The 26,153-nt window shown below is 34.4% G+C and overlaps 2 protein-coding genes across 8 annotated transcripts in view; both read left to right on the forward strand.

Moving 5' to 3' along the window:
• Nucleotides 1-3,245: 3,245 nt before the first annotated feature.
• Nucleotides 3,246-3,374, forward strand: LOC129249507 (uncharacterized). The gene has a single exon (XM_054889367.1). It carries the CDS (start codon nt 3,246-3,248, stop codon nt 3,372-3,374), a length of 129 nt encoding a protein of 42 aa, XP_054745342.1.
• Nucleotides 3,375-13,039: 9,665 nt separating this feature from the next.
• Nucleotides 13,040-26,153, forward strand: part of LOC129249501 (uncharacterized) — a 175,717-nt gene continuing 162,603 nt past the window's right edge. For all 7 annotated transcript variants that reach the window (XM_054889353.1, XM_054889355.1, XM_054889359.1 and 4 more), the window contains exon 1: nt 13,040-13,803. The gene's annotated coding sequence lies outside the window, so the exon portion shown is untranslated. The remainder of the gene's footprint in view (nt 13,804-26,153) is intronic.

Raw genomic sequence — 26,153 nt, forward strand, 5'->3', positions numbered from 1 at the left:
ATGTTTTTGTTTTTGTCTCATTGAGGCGGCCATTCGGAATTACCCAGGCTCGAAACTCCGGATACGAAACACAAGTTGATGGATTTTCTAATAAATAGCGGCTCCTCGGCAAATAGACGACAATGGCAAACCTTCGACTATGTCTGCCATGAAAAAGCTCCTCTAAAGAGCATCTGACATTCGGAGGCGATATAAAACCGAGGGCCTCTCCATTTGTGGAACAACATCAAGACGCATACCACAAATAGGAAGAAGAGCCCGGCCTAAAAGGATGTTAGCGCTAATTATATAACAAAACTTATGTTTTTTATTTAGAAAATTTAGATAATTTTATAATATTTAATAAATATGTTTGCTCTGAGATTTTTTTAAATGTTTGAGTCTAGTATTTTTAAGTGGACGCGTTTGCTCCTAGGTGCAGTACGTTTATTTAGCGATTCCTGAACTGACTGAAGTGTTTAATGTACCGGAGGTCTCTGTGTTGACGAAGTTAGCTCCTGATACGCATACCCACACTGAGTAGGTCTGTCATAAGCGAGCACGACCGGGTTCAAGTTTACACTGAAATATACTCGCTTCGCTTTGGAATAATACATCACTTACGACGCTTAATATGAACAAGAAAATTAGAAATTAAAAACTATTGATATTACATAGATTGTAATTTCTTAAACTAAATAATACATTATCTGTTCCATAAAAAACTTTTATTTTAGAATCACATTTTTGGAAGTTTTGAATAATTAAAACAACATAAGGTGTTCAAAGAATATAAGTATTTCAAATACAAGGCGGCGCAAAATTAATCATCCGATCGGAAAAATTATAATTTTTGCAAACGGAGTTGTACGTCAATCATATTTGACGCTGACAGCTAAATTATACAAACAAACGTAAAGGTCAAAATAAAGATTTCCATCACTTAAAATATTTTTTTATTTATTAAAAAAGTTATTCAAAAACAAAATTGGATGATTAATTTTGAGCCACCTTATACAAATAAACACTCATTGACAAAGAAAAATACATATTATTGGGAGGATCAGCGCACTAGAGAGGACTAGTTTACTGGGGCAGCAGGCTTTGGTCGGGAAACACCGGAGTCATTCCGCTACGTAGAACCAGCTGCCATTGGAATGATACAATAGTCTTTCTGCAAGGCGGGTTGAACGCCCATCTTCCATATAACGATAATTTTCAAAAAAGCAAAAAAATGTGATATCTCTGTTATAAATTATGCAAAATTACTTCAAATTCCTACAAATGCTGAACCCAAAAAAAAAAAGAAACGCAACCGCAACCGCAACCGTCGCGTCTATTCTTGGTTAAATGCGTGGATCTTAATAACGACTTAAAAAACTCGTCCAAATTTGCTCCCCACTTCAATTAGAGCTGACATAAATATTATTAAGATTGGAGAAAAACCAAACCTAATTTTTATATTTTAAGACTAAATTTCAGGTTGTCCGTCTGATGTTAGGTTAGGTTAGGTTAGGTATATATGGCTAATCTTAATAGATCCCACTTACACCACAAGCTCCGTTACCAACGTTATTGGAGTCGCGTTAAACATAGTTCGTGATGCATGTTTAGCGAGTTTTAATAAACAGTTTAAACTTATGTTAGCAATATCCCTCAACGATGAAAAGTATATCGATCCCAGGCAGTTGTAATGAGTTCTGCTTAGAGCAGGACAGTGGCAAAGGAGGGGCTTTAACGTGCCTCTTTCTTCTTCGTATAAGTTACGCTCATCGGTCAAGACCAATCCCTTTTTAATTGCGTGATGTGGAGTGAGACAACGTCTCGTCAGTATTGCAACCAATATTTTACATTCCTTCCTTGGGAGTGTTTTTGTTTTGCAAGTTCGTAGTTTTTTTGGTAATACAGTGAGAGCTCGAGGTTTCCAATATAGACTGTGCTTTCAGAGTTAGTTTCTTGTCTAGTTCCGTCTTCAAAACTGAGAGTGAGGTATATACAGGGTGCGGCACTCGAAGTGCAACCAATCAAAACGGCCATAAGTTTAGTTTGGAAAATTACTTTTATTCAATTCAAAGTAAAAAGTGTGTGAAAATAATACAAAATTAAGAATCAATTTACTTTTGCTCGATATAGCCACCTTGACTATGGCCTTGAGGCAGTCCAGAAACGAATCGCAAGCTACCCGAATGTGACTTGTAGGTATTTTGGCCCATTCGCGGAAAATGGCTTTTTTCAGCGCCTCGGAACTTGCTCTCCAAAATGGCCCAAAAAGAATAATCCATCGGATTCGCATCTGGTGAATTTGAAAGCCATTGTATGGACGTTATGAAGTTCGGAACGTTGTTTTTTAGACATTCTTGGCTCACTCGAGATTTGCCAGACGGTGTCGAGTCCTATTGAAACGTCTATGGTCTCCCACCGAAATGTTTGTCTGCCCACGACTTCAAAGCAACCTCCACAATACTTTCCCGATAATATTTCACATTTACTTTGACGCCAGAAAAAACCTTTTCTATTATTTGATGATGAAGGCGTCCGCCGTAGCCGAATGGGTTGGTACGTAACTACCATTCGGAATTCACAGAGAGAACGTAGTTTAGAATTTCGGTGAAATACCAAAATTAGGAAAAACATTTTTCTAAAAGCGGTCACCCCTCGGCAGGCAATGGCAAACCTCCGAGTGTATTTCTGCCATGAAAAAGCTCCTCATAAAAATATCTGCCGTTCGGAGTCGGCTTGAAACTGTAGGTCCCTCCATTTGTGGAACAACATCAAGACGCACGCCACAAATAGGAGGAGCTCGGCCAAATACCCAAAAAGGGTGTACGCGCCAGTTATACTTATACCACTCCCGAATGGCAATCTCGCACTAACCATTCGGCAACGGTGGCCGCCTATTGTTATTACTATTTTTTTTTTTTGAAAATTGTTGAAGCTCCATTTTGATAATAATAATAATATTTTAACGTTTGAAAGAATTAACCATAAATTACATGCAAACACTTCAAATACTTGGCCAAATAAATGCGGCATTTGTAATTTGATTTCAATAGCCGGTTCTTTTTACTTTGCTATCCATTTCGTACTATGCATTTACTTACATCAGCTTTCTGCAGCAAGTCACCGGAGCTTTTTCCTTTCTTCACACATCGCCACAAATGTCAAAAGTCATGTCTGCTTATGCCTGCTGTGCTACACCGAGGTGGTCCAAGAAAATTTTCAGCCAGTACATACAAATTCAGTCATCGTTCGAGTCGTCTAAAGAAATGGCAGCGAATCAATTCTACGAAAACAGATTTACAAATTTTCACAAAAATCATATAAAACTATTTGCTGTTTATATGAAAACAGCAAATTTAATGCAAAACTCAAACGTGTTAAAGCGATCACTTTAAACGTGCAAAATTATACGTTTCATAAAATCTAGTGAAGTTATAAAATATTATCATACATATACATACATATGTACATACCTACAAATTTTTTTTGGAGCTGTCTAGTAGAACAAAAGCATTGAATTTTCAATGAAATGTTTGCTTTTTAGAACTTTTAAGTTAATAAAAGTGTAAAGCGGCGGCCGATTGTTTTAATAAAAAACGAGCTGGAAAGTGCAGTACAAATAGATATTGGAAATGTAAATGTATGTAAAGAAAAAATTCCTAAAAATATGCTACTCTTTGAGTGATTTCTCAAATAAAGACTATTCGCATGCTCCACTACTTATCGGCCATTATGCACAGCTCTAGGATAACAAAAGCGCGTCCGAGACATGTGCGTGCATGTGTATGCGTGTGCGTGTGTGTGTGTGTGGCAACTTGCTTGCGGCGGACGACGTACAAAATTATTATATAATATTTTGATGGATTGCTGTGCAAAAGTGTTTTACTACCTATTAGTGGATACGAGCAAGCCCTTATAGAGAAGCGTGTGCGACGTAAGATACAAATACACATGCAGGAATATAAAAGTGAACAAATGAAAACCAGCAGCTATTGTTTGGCGTTAACTTAATATTTATACAAATTTAAATGCTCTGGCTGAGCCCTTGGGAACGCATTAGATCACCTACACCCACATTATGTACACACACACACTGATGTGAAATATGAGCATATTTATATATATATGCAAAAAATCAAAGAGGCATTGTCTTTTGCGGGTTCGTCAAGTAACCAAACACCTACTAGCATGATCACACCCTGCAGGAAAATCTACTATGTAGTAGCGAATTCTTGAGCTTCTTGTGAATTTATTACTTTGACCAGTTCGCTTGCCTTGTTTTTTCTATATAAAAAACAGGTGAATTTTACACTGTAATGCCCTCGGTAGTGCCAATTGCATTCGCTGAATCATTTTTTTTTGTTAGTTCGAAACTTGTTTTAAATGCTACAAATGAGATCAAGTACGGTAGGTTAGAGGGCAAGAGTACCACGGAGAGATCAAGTACACTGTTTTTCAATAGTTTTTCGGAATCAGTGTTAAATTCAACGAATTAAATCCATGAGAAATAAAACTGTGCTCTAGCCGCCGACGCTGTAGTCGATAGGATAGAACACTGAGTTGCTCTATGGTGATCTGAGGTTTAATACAATTCACACTCTTAATTTTTTTTAAATTACTGCATTTCAATGTATCATTTAAAAATTTAATCACTTAAACTAAAGGGCCTTTCAAAAGTGACGCCTGAATATCAGTAGTGAATAATTCCTAGACTATCTTTTTTTATGTCATCTTTGATATACGTCATGTACACAGATGTACAACTTTACATGGTAGAACACCGCGTATGAGTTCATTGAAATTTATTATGAAAATGGTCGAACAACATATTGCAAAATTCGTGTTTTTTTTGGTGGAAATTATCGACCGATTGAGTCGACAATTCAAAGATTGGTGAACAAATTTCAAGAAACTTGCTTTTTCGAGGATAGAAAAAGGACTGGCAGACCAAAAACTGGAATTTCCGTTGCGAATATTGCTGTTGTAGCGCAAAATTTGCTGAACAACCTTCAACATCGATATCTCGACGTTCTCAACAATTAGGCTTTCATAAATCGACTGTTTGACGGATTTTAACTGTAGACGTGCTCATGGTGAACATTTAAATGATGTAATTCTTCAAATATAATTATTAAGAGCCTCGTTTTGAATAAAAATAGTGAAACCCGAAAGAATATAAATATTTACATGTTTTATTTTAAAACAACACATATGCACCTCTTTTGAAAGACCCTTTAGATTAAAGATTGAAATGTGACATATTATATGTATAATCTTTCAGCTCGACTCAAAGCAACTTCGACGCTGTTAAACCCTGAAGACAAAAGTAGCTACCCCGCAAAATATGTAGAGCAATGGTTTTCATTGGCGAAATCGTACCAGTTCTATACCAGAAAGCTGTTTCATTAGCTCACATCTTGCCTGCAGGGCAGCAGGAAACCACTTATGTCAATGTGTGCACAGATGTAAGGCGGTTATGCCATTACTTTGCAGCAATAACTGTCAGTCTTGCGCGCAGGACTATTTTCTTACCATTTGACAATTCGGCATTAGCACTAGACACTTGGTTAAGTATGTGTGTATTTGTGCGCTGGAGAGCTTTTGTGCAGCTGTCAAAAATACAAAATCAGATGTTTTGCCTGCACACGTACGCAACGAGCCGGGCAATACATAAGTTTTGTTGGAGACTGAATTTCTGTTTAGTTGAGTTTATGAGAGAGTGCGAATTTATAATTCTCCCAAGCGGCGGTTATTTACTTACATACACATATACTTACGTATGCATGTATATTTAAGTAAGTGCTTTATATACAATATTTGCAAGCTGCAAGCGACCACTGCTATTGCTGCTTCTGCTTCTGCTCTTATCCTATCCTAACAAAAACATTGTTATGTATCGGGTATTTTGCATAGAGTGCATATATGCTTGTATGCATGTGTATGCATGTAAGTTTGTGTTTGTAAATGCTTCCTCATTGGTGTGAAAATATAGTTGTTATTACTGTTATAGGTTTCTGTTACCAATATAATTGTAGTAGTTTTTACGTCATTCTAGTTAAAAATCTTGGGTGATATTTTGGTACGAATAGCTAGTGGGCAGTAAATCTCAGAAAAATGGACATCAATGGGCGGCAGAAAGCAATAGGGGTTGGGTAATGGAATTTTTTCAAATTTACTTTATCAAATGGTGAATATCTTAATTAAGAGCTTGAGAACTTAAAATTATAATACAAATCAGAAATTTTATTGCAATGAATCTTTTTTATTATAATCGAGTTGTAACTCCTAATCTCTTCATAATTTCGCACAAATTAATTATTGCATTTACGCCACTCAACAGTTTTTATACAATTTGGGTGTGCTAGATTTTCTTGCACATAATTCCATTGATTTTGCTTTGAATTTTTTACCACGTGAGCAACTCCTGATGATGGAAAATAACACCCATATCGCAACCGATGAACCACTATGTGTAACTGTTTTTTAGTGTACTTCCATCATTCTCGAAACTCATTAAATTTGGACCCGCCACTCCAGACAATTAATTATATCTAGTAATGGGTCCTTTCGAACAATTTTCCTGAAGTCGGTTTCGTACAGTTTGGGTTGATATTTTACCTCCATAATTCACGTTCATTTGTGCTCTTTTCAGTTGAGATCGAAAAAGCACCTGCCTTATTCTACCTGGCTAGTTTTCTGTCATCAGCCGCTGCCATTTTCCTGTGCTTATATCGTGACAAATTTTGAAATATTCCATTTATTAAAATATGTGTTTTTCGCATTAAATTTTTGTCAAATAAAAGTTCCGTTACTTTTGTAACAGTTTGAAATTTTTGGTATGAACCCCATATGGACTTTCTTTCGGAAGGATTATTGCTCCTGTTCTTACCCATTGATAAATAAAAGGTCTCTCAAATGTGGCGCCTAGATATCAGCAGTGAGTAATTCGTAGACGGTACATTTTTATGTCATATTCGACGTTTGCCAAGTTCACAAATGTACAATAGAAAACGCGTTAAAATGATTGAAAATTGTAATGAAAATGGTCGACCCTTAAGAACATTAAAAAAAATATAAAAAAATAATTGGCTTGTATAATTTTGTTAGGGTTTTGCCGAGCTCCTTCTCCCATTTGTGGCGTGCGTGTTGATGTTGTTCTACAAATGGAGGGACCTACAGTTTTAAGCCGACTCCGAACGGCAAATAGTTTTTATGAGGGGCTTTTCATGCCAAAAATACACTTGGAGGTTTATCATTGTCTGTCGAAGGGCGACCGCTATTAGAAAAAAATACCAACATATCGCAAAATTCGTGTTTTTTTTTTTTGTGGAAATAATCGTCAGAATGAGTCGCCAGTTCAACGGTTGGTTATAAAATTTCAAGAAACTGATTCTGACGAGGATAGAAAATTGGCAGGCAGACCAAAAACTGCATATTCTGTTGAAAAGATCGATATCTCGACGTTCTCAATAATAAATGATGTAATTTTTCACATAAAATAATAAAAATTGGGAAATTTGAAAGCATCTAGATTATTACATGCTTGACTTTGAAATACCCTTTAATTACAAAATTCTTTTACGAATATTACTAATAGCATATACTTACATATAAGCCCTTCAATGAATGAAGTAAAGTTAAAAATATAAGTGCAAAGATTCAATTTACCCTTTCAAATAGGATGAATTATGTGAGCACAGTACCAAAAACGAAGAAAAAAATTTTCTTTTGCCCCACTTGAAACAGAATACTTTAATACTGAAATTAATACTTTTTAACCGACGCTGGTGGCCTAACTGCTCGTGCTTTTTTGATTAATTTTGTGATTGTAATTTATTACTTTTTCAATTTTAATAAAAAGAAACACGTTTTTTGCATCGGCAACTTGAAAAACTAATTTAACTATAATTTCTTTAATTAATTTCAAAGTAAATTTAAAAAATGCGTATCTGCATTACTCATTGACCTCTTCAGTTTCATTTCCTGTAAGTGGTTAGCTTCCGCTGCAGTGCAACTGAAACTGAAAAAAGCCCTTCATTACCCAGAAGCCTTTGCCACACCTCCCTTCAATGTGATGCTAGTATATCCGCACGTGTGGAAGATTCAATGTGCACCAATATGGGCCGCCAGCTGGTAGATTTGCAAAATTTCAAGTACAAGGACGTTTTCTTTCAATGTTACTTTTCGCCTTCAACAGTATGTATGTATGTATGTATGTATGTAGTTGGCAATTGGCCGTTGGCAGTAGCACCGAATTGAAGGATTTAACGAGCGCATGGCGACAGAAAGAGTATTAAAGTGTTTCGTAATGCAAATGGTTACGTATTTTATGCACACAAGAGACCTTTTCCACATGCGTGCATAATCAATGGAGGTACATATGGTAACACGCCCCTTTTCTATACGATTTACAACTAAAGTAGATGTTAATACGAACGTCGCTGGATTTACATTGCAACATACAAACAGACCGCATCTGTTTTATATGCAGTTCCTCTCATTTGTGGATGGGTTTTGAATTTTTTACATAAGCAAATTACGAACTTCAAGGATCCCACCTACACAGTTACATATGCATGTATGTAGATACATACATATATGAATTACTTACAAATCTTGACATTTAAAATTGCATGCTAAGAACAACAAACATCGTTTGTAAAAATAAATCAATAGTGGGAAATACATTAAATATCTCGTACCTCGAACTAGTTGCTGGTGGCTGCACGAAAGGCTACACCCATATACTCTTATACTTGTATGCATACATTGTGGAACGCAGGCATCCATCCACCGAAGTCGAACGTAATTATAAAGCCAACGATTGGCAATCAGCTGAACTTGTTGGCATTTCGCTTGGCTCTTTGGTTGACACCCGGTTGTGGTCGGCGGGCGATGAGCGGAAGTTAAAATCATTAAGTTCATTGCATATTTGCTGTTGTCTTATTGTGGTTGTATTGTGTGCAATGAACATAAAACGCGCAAACATGCAACTAAAACAAAAAAAAACAAAAACAATGAAAAATCCAAAGGACTTGCTTTGAGCCACTCTGCTCCATACTGTTAGCCCGAGTCAAGTTCAGTGTTGGCGTCAGTCTGTTTTGGAAACTAATGCGTTTAACTCGTGATATACATAATTATCCGCAATATTGTCTAATTCGCGAGTGCTACATATGTATTTGTATGGAATATTGGGCTAATTACTATGAACGTAACGGAACGGAGTCGTGACGTAACGCTGCAGACGTGACGTAACATGACAGATATGCAACAGTTGAAAAAATTTGAGTTGCGAAAAAGGAAAACCAATGATGAAATTAAAACGGAACTAAAAGTGTTTTATGAGGACTCTGTACCTTCATTGTTAACTATAAAATATCGAAGACCCAAATTATAACAAGGCCGTATAAGCAGTTTTGATGAGGACAGCGCAGACTGTCCCAATGAGGTTACCACACATCTTCACCTTCTATAGGTTATTTTATGAAATCTCTGTTAGAAGAAATATGTAAGGTGCAGACCGCGAATTTCAATGTTAAAAAATACTTGTATCGAATTTCTTGTCACCGCTATCTTAACATCAACTGTCATTTCTTAGTTTAACAACTCAATTTTCATTTTACTGTGTCAAGCGCGAATTCAAAATCCGATTTAGTTCAAGGCGAATTGAATGCAGAAGGTGGCGTCTTCCAAAAACCGTTACCATATTTTTCGCAATTTTGAAAAGCGTGTGTTTTGTTTATATATTCCCGGAGCCTCGCTATCACTTATTGTATCATTTTTGGATTTGTTTGATGCCATTTTGAAAATTAAATGTAAAGCCAGCAAGGTGCCCACATGAGAAAATGGGATGAAGTCAAAACAGAAATTCGACGGATATTAAGACACATTTACTGAAAGACGTGACTGTGGGGTTACAATTCTGAAATTATTAAAAAAATTCACAATTTGTGGTAAACAAATGGGGGGTGAAAGAGCGTGAGATTGCTGAGATTGTGGGTTTTTCAATTGAATGGATTCAAGATATTTGAACAATTCATTTGGATATGAAAAAGCTTTATCCGCGGTGGGTGCCGCGATTGCTCATAATACATGAGTACACACTTCCGTCGCCACCAGGGCGAAATTCCATGAGTTAGTATACGAATTGCTTTCTCATCTACCATATTCTCTAGATTTAGCACCTAGAGATTATTTCTTGATTGTACAGTTGTCTAGAAATTCTACGGTGGTCTAGAAATTTGAAAAAATCGATTTTTTGTTTTTTCGATATTTCGAAAGTATAGTATCTTTAGAATATACTGTGAAATTTTTATGCAGAAATTCACAATATCATACTTTCTACAGTCTACTCATTTATCTCGAAACGAATTTTTTGGAGTTGTCATAAAAAAACTATTCAACCGAATCGTCTGAAATATTAATATGTTGTTCACAACATCATCGCCCGTACTAGAATCATATTATTATTTAAATTATTTCGTATTGTTTTGTTTAAAAAACTGAAAAAAACCCAAATTTTAAAGTGTCGAATTCAAAATCGCGCCATTTTGTCAATTTTTTTTATTTTAGTAGTGGGACATAGTCATGCTGATCAATATTTTTTTAGTTTTCAGATAAATAGAAGTGCCAAAATGGACAACACTATTCATGTCCAATTTTTCGGGAGGGTCAACTTCAGCGCCATTTTTAAAATTATTGAAATTTAAAAAAAAATTATTTTTCGTTTTTGTATGTAAAAGAAGTTAAATAAAAAGCCTACAAACTGTAAATATCGTTTTTCATTTGTTATTGTAAAAAACATCCTGAAAATACTTAGGGTATTTTCGAGTTCTAAACCACCGGGACCCCTTACATATGAAAAAAGGCCTTGCGGAAAAAAATTTGGTTCTAACGATGTTGAGTTCGTCGTATTTTGAGGAGTTGCAGGAATTTTATTTTTTTTAGGTTAAGTGTGTCGAGTGTGTCAAAATAAAGTAAATTTTACACACAAAATAGTTTGTTTCTTGTCAATGCATGGTAAATCTCATATAGCCCTCGTACTTAAGGTTTTCGACCTCGATTGTTTTTTGTCTTGACTTCAAAGTAATTTTTCACTTGTAGTTGTTGTAGCAGTTGAAGTCATTTGTTTTGCTGCTATGGAAAATAACTTGTGAGCAAATTTTAACAACGATGGTATAAAATTAGCTTGAAAAAATATTTCTTTGAGGGAGTATTTAATTCTACATTTGCTGAAATTTATTTCATTTACGAATTCATCGTTTTGTTTTATAATTTTACGAAAAAATGGCATACTTAAAAACGTCTTGTGGAATTCTGATAAAATTGTCCACCAATATTACAGCATTTTTTTAAATTACTTTGTTAAAAGTGTTACAAATGAGTTATAATTTAAAAACACTTTGTGCAGATGCATGTAACTACCGTTATCGATACCATTTTTTAGACGAAAGCAACTCTAGTGAATAATATGCGAAATTGCTCTCAGCCAACCAATGGGTTAAAACAATGTCTCTCGGAATGGTTTTGTTTTAATACACTTAAGCTTGTGCACTTCAATTTGTAAAAGTTTGGACAGAAAAAGCATAGAATTTAACAATTTTTTTTTTCAATGAAAGAAAAAATTACCGATCACTTTTTATCACCCTCCTTTCTGTTGTTGAAAGGGCCGAATAAAATCGTGCATATGAGAGAGAATATACCATACGACGAGGATCGCTGTTCAATTATTTTATTGTGAAAAGAAATATCTTTTTTTGGTTTGTTGTAATGTGGAGGCAACCTAATACGAGTTATTCACAAAATTAGTACTTTTTAAACTTCTTTTTTTTTGTTTTTATTTCATTGTTATTTATTTTAATTTTTTTTTTTTTTTAATCTACATATATTTCATGCATTAATACAGTCACTAGGGTGGTTGAAAAGTGATTGCTTCGTGAAGTAAATGTTTCCTTAACACATCTGCTATTATTTTAACTTATTTCTGTAATCATGAATTTCTTCTACTTTATTGTTGGGGTTACCGAATCCTGTATAGTTCTTGAGAATATGTTCAATACTAAGCGTCGTGAGACATCATAAGTTAAGAAGAATTCTATGCTATATAAAAATTGCCTCGATGATTTTGGCATCTTCAGAACTTCCAAACAAAAGCTATTCGTCAGCCCCCCTTTTATAACCGCGAATGCGCTTTCTACGTGCAAAAGACAATTACTTGACAGTTCACATTTCACTACAAATGGCCCCATTTTTTATTAAACTCTGCAATAGAAATTAGTTCGTTTAATGAAATTACGAATAACTGAAGAAAACTGTTAAAAGAAAGCATAATTTGGGGCGTGAAAGTTTGCCCAGTGACTTTCAGAAAGCTTGAATATAAATTAAGGGATTAGTGTAGGTGAGTTGCCAATGCCTGGTGATGGCAAAAATACGAATAAACTAATTGCAATATATATATGTGTATGTAATTTGGAAAACAAAATTCTTAGTATAATTCTAATAATTTATTTAGGCATGGCGCCTAAACTTGTCAAATGAATTGAGATGAAAATCTGAAAATGAAAATAGTGGCTGTTGTTGAGTACTTAAAAATGCTTTTAAAAATAACGATTTACCAATTATTTCGCAATTAATTTATTTTTGCATATAGGAACAACTTGCACAACAACAACAACTTAGTTTAGCTAGAAAGCAAATTATTGTATATGTTTTGTTATCCCAGATGTTTTGTAACATAAACACCACAGTGGTGAATTCGGACGTTTGTGTTGCCGTATGTGAAATTTATTTATGTACGATTTTTATTTAATTTGACTTAATTGAAATTTTTTAAAAACACTAGATTCAGTTTCAAATGAAAAAATTATTAATTTTCCTTCCATAAATTCCAAATTTATTTAAGAAATAAATAAATTCATAAGTGTGTATTCCAATTTCCCTTTTCTTAAAAGGGAAATAAGTTATAAATAGGGTATTGCAACACTAAACACTGACACAGTGGTGCTATTTCAAAAATGAAAAATTCAATTTACATTTACATTTGTGTGCAGCGACGCTGTCGATTGCCAGTTTTTTTCTGCTTGCAAGTAAACGAGCAAAGCAGAATTGGAATTTTGTTGAGTTTACACTTTCAGTGCATTATCTGTTTATTATAGGTTTCATTTTGCTTTTTCCAGTGAGTCGTTCGGGTTGTTGTGTTGTGTTGTCGATTCGTGGCGGTTTGTGTAATAGAAAAATTTCTTAAAATATATACAATATTAAGACGTGTGCAAAAGCGTTTCCAAAGCAAATTAAAAATATGTGCATACATCCACTACAAACAAAATAAAAAAATGTAGTGGGAAAGTAGACGGTTTTTTTTGTTGGTTTGTCGGCGTGTTTGCTTGTTCAGTGCCTTGCAGAGAGTACGCGCGCATTTGTGTGCTGTCAATTTTGTAAAATGCAATGTGTCAGCATAAAAATTGAACTATGCACTTACATACATATGCAGTAGATGCATTTTTTTGTGGAAATATGAAGCTGAACCATTTATTGTACATTCATAAAAAGTTTTAAAGGAGTCGAGAAGTGTATAGTTTTGTGAACATAATAAGTCAAGGACGAAATTTTGTAATCTGGAAACAATGTTGCATAAATAAAATTAGCATAATTAAAATTTCAAAGAACGAAAAGGTGATTTTCACGCTTTAAATAAAAACAGAACGGAAGTGTAAGCTACCAAACAAATGCAACTAAGTCAGTGTGAGCCAGGCCGACGCGGAAATTTGAGAAAATTGAACGAAATCATTTACATACATACATATGTACGTGAATTGGAATATTCAGGTATTTAACAGGAATAATTAAAAATTTTTAATTGGGCAAATACTGCTTTTGGGCATTCTTATGGGAAAATCTGTGACAAGTAGTCTACTGCATTTTCTTTTTTGTAAAATATACTTCGTTTTTAGTATTTACCTATGCACCTACCTACCCTACCTATGTAGGTAGTGTACCATGAGTTCATGTATATGTATGCATATGTATATACTCTTCCGCAGATGTGTGAATGTTCGTAAGCTATTTCTTTGCTTGCATATTACTTAGGTATATATTATAGGTATGTATGTATGTATATCGGCCGTCGTAGTCGAATAGATTTGTGGGACTAGGTTTGAAATCCATTGTGGGCACGAAATTCCAAACATGGATAGAATACATTTGTTTAATAACAGTTACTACTCGGTGTATCTCTATGCATGTACACATGTATTTATGTATATGTACTCTGAAATTACATATGTATGAAATTTCAAAACAACGTGTGATAGAAGTCACTAGCATTACTATTCTTCAAATTGGGTAAATGGTTTAAAAATAAATAAAACCTGAATCAAAGGACACTGAAGGCAACAAAAATAAATACAAAAAATTGTGATTGATATGAAATATGTATATCTACGTACATATATACATACATATGTGCTTGCAAATACATGTGGTTCATACATTTTTGTGAAGCCGCTAATTCTTACTAGAAAGAGCAGAGTTTTTGAGAATTAGAGCAAAGTTTTTGAGAAAAGTGTCTTTGAAAACTTCGAAAAACGTTTTTTAACTTACCTCAAAACCATCATGTGATGGATAATTTGGACAACAGAATCGAAAAACATTCATTTATAAAAAAATAGTGAATTTTGTAGACCTGTTATTTTGCTTCCGAATAAGCCGACTCTTTTTATTGTCAGGGTCGCTCGAGAATTCCTGCACTGGACTTCTAGCTCTGTATGCGTTGAAAATATTGCCCATATGGTAGTTAATCTTAGCTTATTTAGAGATAGCATATCTGACATGCTGTTGTTGATGTGTCAAGAAAAGTTTTTTTTTAAACTGACATTAGGTTGTCTGCCTAAAGGCCAGTCCCCTTTTCGGGGGTGCTCATCTTACGTCTTTCGTTCCTAGGGCATCTACCAAGGTTTGTTCTTTCTTGTAAAAAGATAGCTACTTGATCTCCGCACTAGGTTAACAGGCTCACCACGTGAAGGCGATGTAAGGGGATTGGAAAAAAGAGGTGAAAGGCTTAATTTCTTTCGATCTGCCATCTCGTTGCACATTCTTTCCCTTCGAGACACTTTGAAGTTATGGTCCACCACGGATTGTGGAGCTAAGAAGAATATCTGACATACACACATACATACATATCGCATACTAAAGTCAAGCCGTAGCACAACTCAAAATTGGTAATTTTTCAGAAAACCAAAAAAACTGTTTTTGAGCTTATAAAATATTAAAAAAAAAAACGTTGTTTATTGCGTATATTAGTAAAATTGTTTTTAAAGACTGTTAGAAAAAGTGATTTTTTTGATTTTAAATTATATCTCTTTTGATAAAATTTTCGCGCTTTTTTTAATGAATTTATTATTTAGTTATGCCACCTTTGATGATATTCAAGGATTTAGAGGAAGTGAAGAACAATTAAAAAAAAGGAAAAAGTCTTAACTCGAAACATGTCTCTTTTCAATAACCGGTTTGAATATTACAACACAACTAAAAATATGAAATGTTGGCCTATCGCCGCGCAGTGTCCTTCGTAACAATAAATGAAAACTAACTGTTTTTTCCACAATTTACTCTAACAAATATGAGGTATAATTTGGCGTATTAGTAAACAGACTAACAACGAGCAATTCCATATGTTAACTGAAAAATAAGAAATTTCGAGTTGTGCCTCTTTTGAAGACATCTGTAATTTGTCTGTGCATCTGCAATTTAATATACATACGTATGGTTTGGTCTGGAAGTCTTAATATGGTCACCTTGAATATCGCTTGGATTAGTTTTAAAATAAAAACGAAGAACTCACTTTAACCCATTACTGGCTGTCCTCGATTCCGCCGTGCTATTATTTTATTTTTTAATTTACAGACAAGTGGCTTCTGAAATTTCATATTTGTAACTTTTGTCTCTCCTGGGATTTGCAACGGGTATTTAAATATGCAATAGGTTTTTAGTGAATGTCAAATTTGTTATCAACGGTACATTTTTTTATCGCCTTAGGGAACAGTTCAAATCAACTGTTTTACGAAGTGAAAACAAATAATATTATGCTATAATGTGTGCTTATATTTTATTAAAAATTGTTAAAAAAGAAAAGCAAAGAAAATTTATGACTTGTGAGGATCTGGAAGCAGAAGTTGATAGTTGGAGCTCAATATACAGACAAAGTAAATGTTTTTACACCGCCACATGATGTTGATGCCATCGGGTAAAATTTAGCATAATGTAAGATGCTTTGAAAAAAAGGTTGTTAGGGGGGATATATTATAATATAATGTGCCAAACTATAGCGAAGTTCCCGAGGGCACTTTGAAGGCAAATTATTACCAAACTATTATTTCTGGAATAATTGGGAGTTATAAAGATTATTCCTGAACCACTCTCTCACATCTCCACCAAGTTTCATTAAATAAGACATTATAGTTTGCTTAGAATTGCCCATGTTACATTATAGCAAATTCATGCCATCAGCAATTCAGAAGAATTGGGCGACGATATTCAAAAGAAAATTTTTTTTTACTCAAAATATGTAAGTAGACTAATCTAAAGATCTAAGGAGATTAATCAAATGATAATCCATTTTCTTACGCAGTCCTCCAATTTAGTTTTTGAATAACTTTTTTTACTAATTAAAAAGAAAAGCGATTCTAAGTGATGGAAGTTGCTGGCTGTGTAAGAAACATTTCCGGGATATTGTCTTTTGTTTAATGAGTAGTTAAATACCCATTTGGAAGTAATAGGTTAAAATTACTTATTACTTGCTCAATGTTTTATCTATACATTCCATATGCAAACATGTGACTCAGTTACAGTTGGCGCGATAGTGAAATAATCCGTGTTATACGTAATAAAAAAAGCTTTTACGAGCAATGTGATTCCATTATCTCACATTATATGGCACACACAGTAAATTAGTTCCGTACAAGTCTGACTACTGAACTGTGAAAAAATGACTGCTATAAATTGCTCAATTAATTTCCCTTTTTAATTCTCAATGCAATTTCTTGAATTGGTCTATTATTAGTAATAGGTTTCAGACCCTTTTGAGGTATTTGCTAATCAAGAACGGGTATGTGTTGGAAACTTGAGATTACACTAGTTTACTGCCAAAAAACCCAAATACCGGATGATATAATTTCTATGTAAAATCAGTTCACTCAGCTAGTCTGAAAATTCACGAAAAATTCAAGAAAAATTTTTTTTAACTGCTCATAACTTAGTCAAAAATGAACCGATTTTAATAATTTTGGGTTCAAAATGATCGTCATTACTTACACGAGCGATTTCATGTAGAAACAGTTGCAAAAAAGTATTTGAAAATTTTTTATTTTGCAAAAAACAAAAAGTGCGAAACAGGTTTTTTACTCAAAAATTCATTACTCAAAAACAACTCATTTTAGCTACTGGGCATTCTGCTCAATTGAAGTTTGAGGTGTCTTCTTGATTTAGAAAAAGTCATAAAAAAAAAAAAATACACTTTTTGAAATATTGAATTTCGAAAAAATCTCAATTTTTTTCTTTTTTGCTAAATAAAAAATTTTCAACTACTTTTTTGCAATTTTTTCTACATTAAGTCGCTCCTGTAAGTAATGACGATCATTTTGAACCCAGAATTATTAAAATCGGTTCATTTTTGACTAAGTTATGGGCATTTAAAAAAATTTTTTTCTTATATAATTAAAAAAAATTGAGTTTGAGCCGAAAAACAAAATTGCCGATAACTCTTGAAAAAAATTTTTTTCGGGCGAACAAAAAAATACGTGTCTCATTATTTTGACCAGAGAGCAACATATTTGAGTTACATCGAAATCGAAGAACATGACCCGAATAGCCCGGTTGAATTGAAATGGAAAGCATCACATATATTTAGTTCATAAAACTGATTCTTTAATTATAGCTACAAAAACAATTTTCAGTTTATATTGCCAGAGCGGTCATTTTGAGTGGTGTGGTAAATCTAGTGCTAAAGTCTCTCTCCATATAACGAAAAATCGTTTAAAATTTAATTGCTTTTTTACTCTAGAAAGTAATTACTTTTTACGCAGGAGCATATTTGTGTTATTTTCTTCAGAATTTATTTATGGTGAGCGTGCGCCAGTCTGCTTGCTGTACAGGTAACGACCGCGTTCGAATGCAACACGTGGTTTTAAATGGAAGCATACGGTAAATAACTATAACACAGGACCTTATTGGCAAGTTTTAAAAATTTATTGGTTTCTTATTCAATTTTAATATTCTTCGAAAGCGTATTCCTAAGACACCGTCAACCATCCATCTCTGTCTCAAATTTGCTAAAGATAATAACCTACCGCTGCAAAGGTTTCAAATCAGTAACATCGAAACCCACCCTGGCTACTTAAAGAGGCGTCCTTTATTAACAATTTAGCACTTAAACGTAAAGCTAAAACATCTCGTGAAGAATATAAATCCATTTTTTCTGAAATCGCAGCGAATTACAGAGCCATGGGCTGGAAGCTGATCTATACTGACGGGTCTAAGACAGAACAGACTTCATATGCTGTCGTAAAAGAGCAAAACGAAATAATAACTTATGGGCTCTTATTCCCATTCTGCTCTATCTTTGCAACAGAAGCAGTTGCAATTTTTATCGCTTTTTTGTATGCAATCCAAAACAAGGGCAAATTCATAGTGTGCACTGATAGCTTATCGTGCTTTTCGGCCATCCAGAACTACAACAACTCTAACTACATAATGGATTTTATAAGAGAGACACTAACTACTAAACCACAAAAAATTAAAATTATGTGGATTCCTGGCCACACAGATATTAATGGTACTACACATGCTGACCAAATTGCAAAACAAATGAGAATCACCCCTACCATTACAACCAATATCATCTTTAAACATGACATCTACAGTCTCATAAAACACCAAAGGCAAAGTGACCTCCTACGCGAGTGGAGTAACTATAACCATCCCTACTCCTTAGTTAATCCTAAGCGTGTAAAACCAGGTTTTAGTGAGTCAATTCCAACGAATATGGTCACACCATACAGCCGCCTTCGACTAGGCCACACAATACTTACACACGCCCATATACTTCAAGGCATTCCACCCAACCTATGCCCGTTTTGCAACTCTACCCTGAGTATAAATCACCTTCTGTCTTCATGCCCGAACCTTGCATCGACTAAACATTATTACTTTCGTAACATTGACCCTCTTGAAATATTAAAAAACCCAACCGAAGCCAACATATCTATATTATATAACTATCTCAAAGATACTGATCTACTTCGTCGGATCTAATCGAGCCATAATCAACCTGCCAGTCGAAAGCCTCCGATGCTAGCGCTGCACTACTTTCAGTTTGTATTATAATTTTATTGTTATGTAATATTCTTTTTTTTTTATAAAAGTGTATTTCATTCTCCACATATCCACAATCTAAGTTTCAAGCTTTTTCTTCACGGTGTTGCGCATCATCTCCATATAACGAATGGCCAACGCTGTTGGCGTCAGCAAAAAAAAACTTGTCAAAAATCAACGTGATTTTTGAGCCACTTCAAACATGCACTCAAATATCGTATAACAGTGTGATTTTCTTACTATGTATATTTTTGTAATAAATTAATCAAATTTATATTTGTCAATCACTGTTATCGCCTATTTTGTAATCGCGTAAAGTGTACATACATATGTATGTATGTATGTATGTATGTATGTTTGCAATGCTTTTCTTATAATGTCTGTGGATGTCGGGCCCTATATTGTATGTATATATGTATGGATATATTTACATATTTGTAATTTAGTTATCAGTTAAGTGCCTGGCTGAACGCTTTTCTGGTATTCATGTGTCCATGTACGCACACATGCTCATACATACGAGTATGTAGATATGCACATTTTTTGTAAGAGCTTGATTGATATTGATATTGATTGATCAAAAATTTTATTTACTTTGAAAAAATTTGATTCACGCATTAAAAGTGATGATCAATTACACAATTCGTCACATACCTACAAAGTTTTGGTGAAAGGGTAAATATTAAGTATATATGTATAATAGATATGTATGTATATACATATGTACATACAAATTAAAACCTTTAAAGAAAGAACCATTAACGATAAATACAATTAACTTTGAATATGTTCATACAGTGGCTCAATAAAAAACTCGGACATACATACATACTTGGCATGCAGTTTCAAATTCAAAATTTACTTTAATAATTTTCTATTGGGTATTCAAATAGGATTTTAAAAATAGTAAGAAAAATTTACAAATCCATTACCTCCTTGTTATAAAAAATGTATCAGGCAGCATTCGCAAAATTGGTGTTAAAAAAGAAGTCGGACATCTAACATTATTGCGATTGTGTGACACTTTAAAACGGGGAATCCCACAATTAATTTGCTCTCGGTAGAACGGCGCGAAGAAATAACCAAACTTAATAAATTAAAATATAATTTCAGTCGTGGTTTGTTGAATAAAAATCCAAATTATAAACACGGGTAGACAGCGTGGACAAAGCATAATTGAAGTTAGAAATTTAATTATTAGTCATCATGAAAAGGATAAAACCGTTCAGGAAATCGTAGAAATAGTGAGTAGACCCCGATCGACTGTATACGACGTGACAAAACGTTGCAAAGAAACAACATCCGTGGAAAATAGGAAGAAATAGGGGCGACCAAACTGTTTTCGGATGCAGATGAACGGAGAAAACTCCAAATTTGAGCGCTCCTAAGCTCGCAACAGAAGTCGCTCAACGCCTTAATATAGGGTTGTTCAATAGGTGCGCTTCAACTTTTTTCCGATAGGGAGGGCGAACGACGCAATATTTTTTATTTTTCGCTTGTTATTTGTAAACCTCATTAGTATACATTTCATCATGAAACGCTACACACTTCAGCAACGATTGCAAATCGTGCAATTTTTTTATGAAAATAATCGTTCTGTTGCTGCTACTTTAAGAGCATTACGGCCATTTTACGGTCCATTTAACAAGCCGTCCCGTTTTGGGATTATGTGAAGTCATTGGTCTACAGTAACAAGCCGGCGACGATTTGTGAGCTCAGAGCCAATATTGAACGCGAAATTGCTGGAATTTCGGTCGATTTATGCAAAAGACTGGTCGAAAATTGGGTTCAACGATTGGACTTCGTAAAACGTGCACGCGGTGGTCATGCAAAAGAAATCGAATTTCATACTTAAATGTATATGTTCAAACTCGATAATAAAAAAAAATTAGTTAAAAAAGTCAAACCGTTTATGTTTTATTCAAAAAAGTTCAAAAGTTGAAGCGCTCTTACTGAAAAACCCTATATTAACTGCAATTCCGAAAGTATATATATAGTGTTTCGAAAGAATAAATAATGAAAGAGTTGCACGATAAAACCTTTTATCAACGAGATTAACCGACACAAGAGAATAAAATTTGCAAGAGGTCATGGTGATAAGGATTTCGAGTTCTGGAAGCACGTTTTATTTGCAGAAGAAAGCAAGATTAACATATTTAGTTCAGAGGGACAATCATATGTATGTGTGGAGAAGACCTAATAAAGAGCTACTGAAAAAAGAGGTTGTCTGTAAAGTCGTTTTACTGACGATAGTTTAACGTGCATTTTTCAAAAGAAAATTTTAATTTTATTTATCTGATAGATATTTTGTATGGATATAGAGAAGGAGGTAAATGAAATTGCAATGGAATTGATCAAGTTACATTTACACAAACGTGAAAAATTACGAAACATTTATCAAATTCATGACAGATATGTTCAATTTCGATTGTACATTAGACGTTAATAAGTCAACAACACTAAGAGCCACCATCATCGATTTGACTTTTTCAAGACACATTACACTCGAAACACTCCCTTTCATTTCCTACTTTTCCTATCATCGTCCTATTCTCATTAAATATTATCAAACATTTTTTTCTTCATACATAATAATAAATTAATAATAAAAACATTAAAACAACAGGTATTATTAACAACTAGTCGTCACTAATTTTAAATTCGGTAAGGATGATGAAGATATAATTGGTTTTATTTTAAATTCTTCAAGTAAATCAAATTAATAATCCTCATAGAGAAATGGTTCATTACCATGCACACAGGAAGAGGGCATGTGCAAATACAACTATGTGAATTTATATATGTACATATGCGCATATATATACATATACACATATATGAAGTGTTACCAACTTCACACTGCTTGTATCTGTAAAATAGCTCATGACATCAACGTCAAAATTGTTCTAATGACAGTTAAATATATTGTTTATAAGCCATCAAAAGTATTTGCGTCTCAGTTTTGTTGAATTTTTTTTTCTGTGATGGAACTCAAACGTAGTAGCGTGATTGCGTTATATTTCACAACCAGCCATTGTTCGTGAGCTCAGTCACCTCAAAGTGAATAAAATGTTTGTGTATCGCACTATAAAACGTTACAATGATACTGGTAGCATTGCAAAACGCTATGGCGGTGGACCAAAAAAAAAACCGCAACAACACCAGAAACAGTTCGGAAAGTGAAGGCTCAACTTGAACGAAATCCACGTCGAAGTGGAAGAAAAATGGACAAAGAACTGAAAATATTGCAAGACAGCATTCGACACATATTAAAAAATGAGCTCAAGGTCAAGGCTTACAAGTTCCAAAAAGCACACGACCTTTCACCCCAGCAAAAAAAAAAAATCGGTGCGAAAGAGCAGAGGCGTTGTTGCGCTTGCACGAACGTGGCGAATTTCCCAACATTGTGTTTTCTGATGAAAAAAATTTCCCAATTGAGCAATTCATAAACATTCAAAACGATCGTGTTTACTTGACCGAACGCTCATACGAGAATTTGAACCTACGTATGGCCACTCGAAGCAATTTCCCATCGCAAGTAATGGTTTGGGCTTCAGTGACCGCTGATGGACGCTCCCCAATCGTTTTTATCGAGCCTGGTGTCAAAGTGAATGCGATTTGTTATCGGGAAAATGTTTTATAAGCTGCTTTAGAGCCGTGGACACGCAAACATTTGGGTCGTAGACCATGGACGTTCCAACAGGGCTCGGCATCGTCTCATAAAGCTCGTGTGAACCAAGAATGGTTAAAAAATCATGTTCCACACTTCATTTCGTCCACACAATGGCTTTCGAATTTGCCAGACGCAAATCCGATGGACTATTCCATCTGATCCATTTTGAAGAGAAAGGTGAGGACTAAAAAATATGCCAGTATGGATGTGCTGAAAAAATCGATTATACGAGAATGTGCCAAAATACAAATAAAAAATAGTCAAGGCAAAAGGTGATCATATCGAGCTAAAGTGAATATACATAGTAAAAATTGTAATCATTTTTGAACAATTTTGTCTTTGAAATCAATAAAAAGTAATTTCACACAAAAAAGTTATGGTGTTTTGAATAGGTATGCGCACTCAAGTAGGAGAGAGCCAAATGTCGAACGTTGCCGAACGCGGGGGCCGATTGTGCCTCTTTGTCGTTCTCAAAGGTTATGTTGTGCATCTGGTGGGATCAGAAGGGTGTCATCTATTATAAACTCCTTAAACCATCTGAAACCATCACTGGACATCTTTACCGATTGCAGCGAATGCGTTTGAATCGAGCTCTGAGCTCTCAAAGAAAAGCGGCCGGAATGGGAGGTAGACATGACAAACTTATTTTGCTGTCAGGCCACACGTTGCTAAATTGGTCTAGAAATATTTAGAGGGACTGAATTGGGAAATCTTGCCCCGACCCGCCGTATTCCCCAGACATTGCACCTTCGGATTACGATATGTTCCGCTGAATGGAGAGCAGTTCACTTCTTATGACAGCATCGCGAATTGGCTCAATGAATAGATCACGTCAAAAGAACTCGAATTTTTCGTCAGAGGAATCCATATGCTGCCTGAAAGATGGAGTAAAGTTGTAGCTTCCAAAGGCACATACTTCACACAATATCAGGTATTATTTAATTGTTTTGCTAAGAAGAGACGGAAACTTAATCCCATACACAATTTGAATTTTTTACTAAGACCATTAATTTTAACTTTAAATGAATTCCATATAATGTTGAAATTACTATAACCATCTAGTGGTTATTTTTTGACGATATATATTAGTAAAAATTACATTGAATAAATTTAGTTTAAAATAATGTGGTGTGAAATAACTGATAAACACGTTTTTTTAATTTTGACTTAGACCACAAAACAAAACAAATAATGATAGATAAAAATAATGATCTAAAAAGAAATATTTCGTTGTATCCGAGTCACAGAAGTGTAGAGTAGGAGAGTAGAAGAATCAGAGCAAAAATAATACGAACAGTTCATTTTGTTTTTGGGCACTAGAACGTCAAAATCTGTAAGCAAAGATTGCCAGTTTAGAGTAATTTTAACTTTAAACTTGTACAATTCAGAGACCAAATAAATAGATAAAAATCAAATCAGCTGCCTGTTTTGATGTGCCTTTGATGAAGCTAAAGAAAACTGTGTGTTTTTTTTGTTAATTAAGTACACATTTTCAAGAGGCATGCATGTATGTTTCTATGTACATTAGAGTACCCACAAATGTAAAAGTGTTTATTTTTACACTCACCGTGTACTTTCGGATAAATTGGGGATGAAGCCAGACAATTCACCAAAAAATGGTGCATGACGTTATTGACTAATAACTCTGTAAATATCTCTTAAATCCAAAACGCCTAATTTTATAATATAAACAATGTTCTTATATATGTATACTTATTAAAAACATATTTATAATATATGTAAAAATGCTGTATACATATGTTTAATAAAGAGCCTTTCAAAAGTAACGCCTATATGACAGTATTGAATAATTTTTAGATGCCGCCTTTTTTATGCGTCGCCTTTTGTATTCGGGGCGAATTCGACGTATGCGATGCAAAAAGATAGAAAACTGCATTGACGGTTTGGCCAGTTGGCGCGAACTCCTTGTGGACAACTCCCTTGGAATCGTAAAAACAAATGAGCATCGACTTGATTTTTTACTTCTCCTAACACGATTTTTTGAGTGGTGGCTCGCTGCGGCCTTCCATTCGGCACTTGACGCTTAGTTTCAGGTTCATTTCAGAAAAACACCACGTTTCATCCATCATCAGCTACAATATTGTAAAGGAAGTTCTCTCGCTTTTCGATCTTTTCTCGCCTCTTTAATGAGGTCTTTCGAATGTTGAATTCTAGGCACTTTTTGGTCCTCAGTTAACTTGTGCGGAATGAAACGTGCACAGACCTTTCGTAAGCCTAAATGATCAGTTAAAATGCGATAAATCGATGTTTTATAAATATTCAACTTCGATTCCACGAATTTCAGCATTACTGATTTTGGGCGGCCCGTCTCTGAAACGCGTAAACCAATCTTAAACTCTGGCACGAGATAGACAATCATCGCCATAAACTTTTTCATTAATTCAAATGTTTTGGTAAACGTTTTTCCGATTTAAAAAAAAAAAATTGATATTAGCTTTGTTCGAAACGCATTTTTGTATCAATGACATAAACACACTGACACTTTAGTCGCAATAACTTCGCTTCCACTGAACCGAATGTCAGTAAGCTTTCACTAGAAGTCAATTAGGGATGTAACTTCCAACGCACTAACTCATTAAAAAGATGACACTATCAAAAACATTTTTATGATGCTAGTCCTTTTTTATTTTGGCCTTCACGTTGTATGTGCTTTTTGACATTTGCCAAGCAGACAGTTGCACAATTTTACACGATAGAATAATGCTTTAAAATTACTGAAAGTTATTATGAAAATGGTCGATTTTAAACAAAACACATCGTAAAATTTGTGATCGTTTTGGGCGAAACAATCATGCGAGTACACGGACGATTCAAAGGTTGGTGAAAAAATTTGAAGTACTGGTTCTGTCGAGTATAGAAAAAGGACTGGCAGAACAATAGTTAGACGTTCCTGTGGAGGAAATTGCTGATGCCGTGCCAAGTGTTGTTTAAAAACCTTCAACATTGACTTCGCGACGTTCTCAATAATTAGTTCGTTTGGCGGATTTTACGGGTAGACGCGCTCATAATGGACATTTAAATGATGTAATTTTTCACATATGTGAATGAATGTTAAGTGCGGTATTTGAATAAAAATAGCGAAACCAGAAAGAATATAAATTTTTAAATAATTTCT

The sequence above is a fragment of the Anastrepha obliqua genome, chromosome 5, assembly GCF_027943255.1.
Source record: "Anastrepha obliqua isolate idAnaObli1 chromosome 5, idAnaObli1_1.0, whole genome shotgun sequence".
Lineage (NCBI taxonomy): Eukaryota > Metazoa > Arthropoda > Insecta > Diptera > Tephritidae > Anastrepha > Anastrepha obliqua.

Bases quoted from the DNA above. Each gene is read 5' to 3' on its own strand.
- LOC129249507 (XM_054889367.1), top strand. From the start codon at position 3,246: ATGGCAGCGAATCAATTCTACGAAAACAGATTTACAAATTTTCACAAA.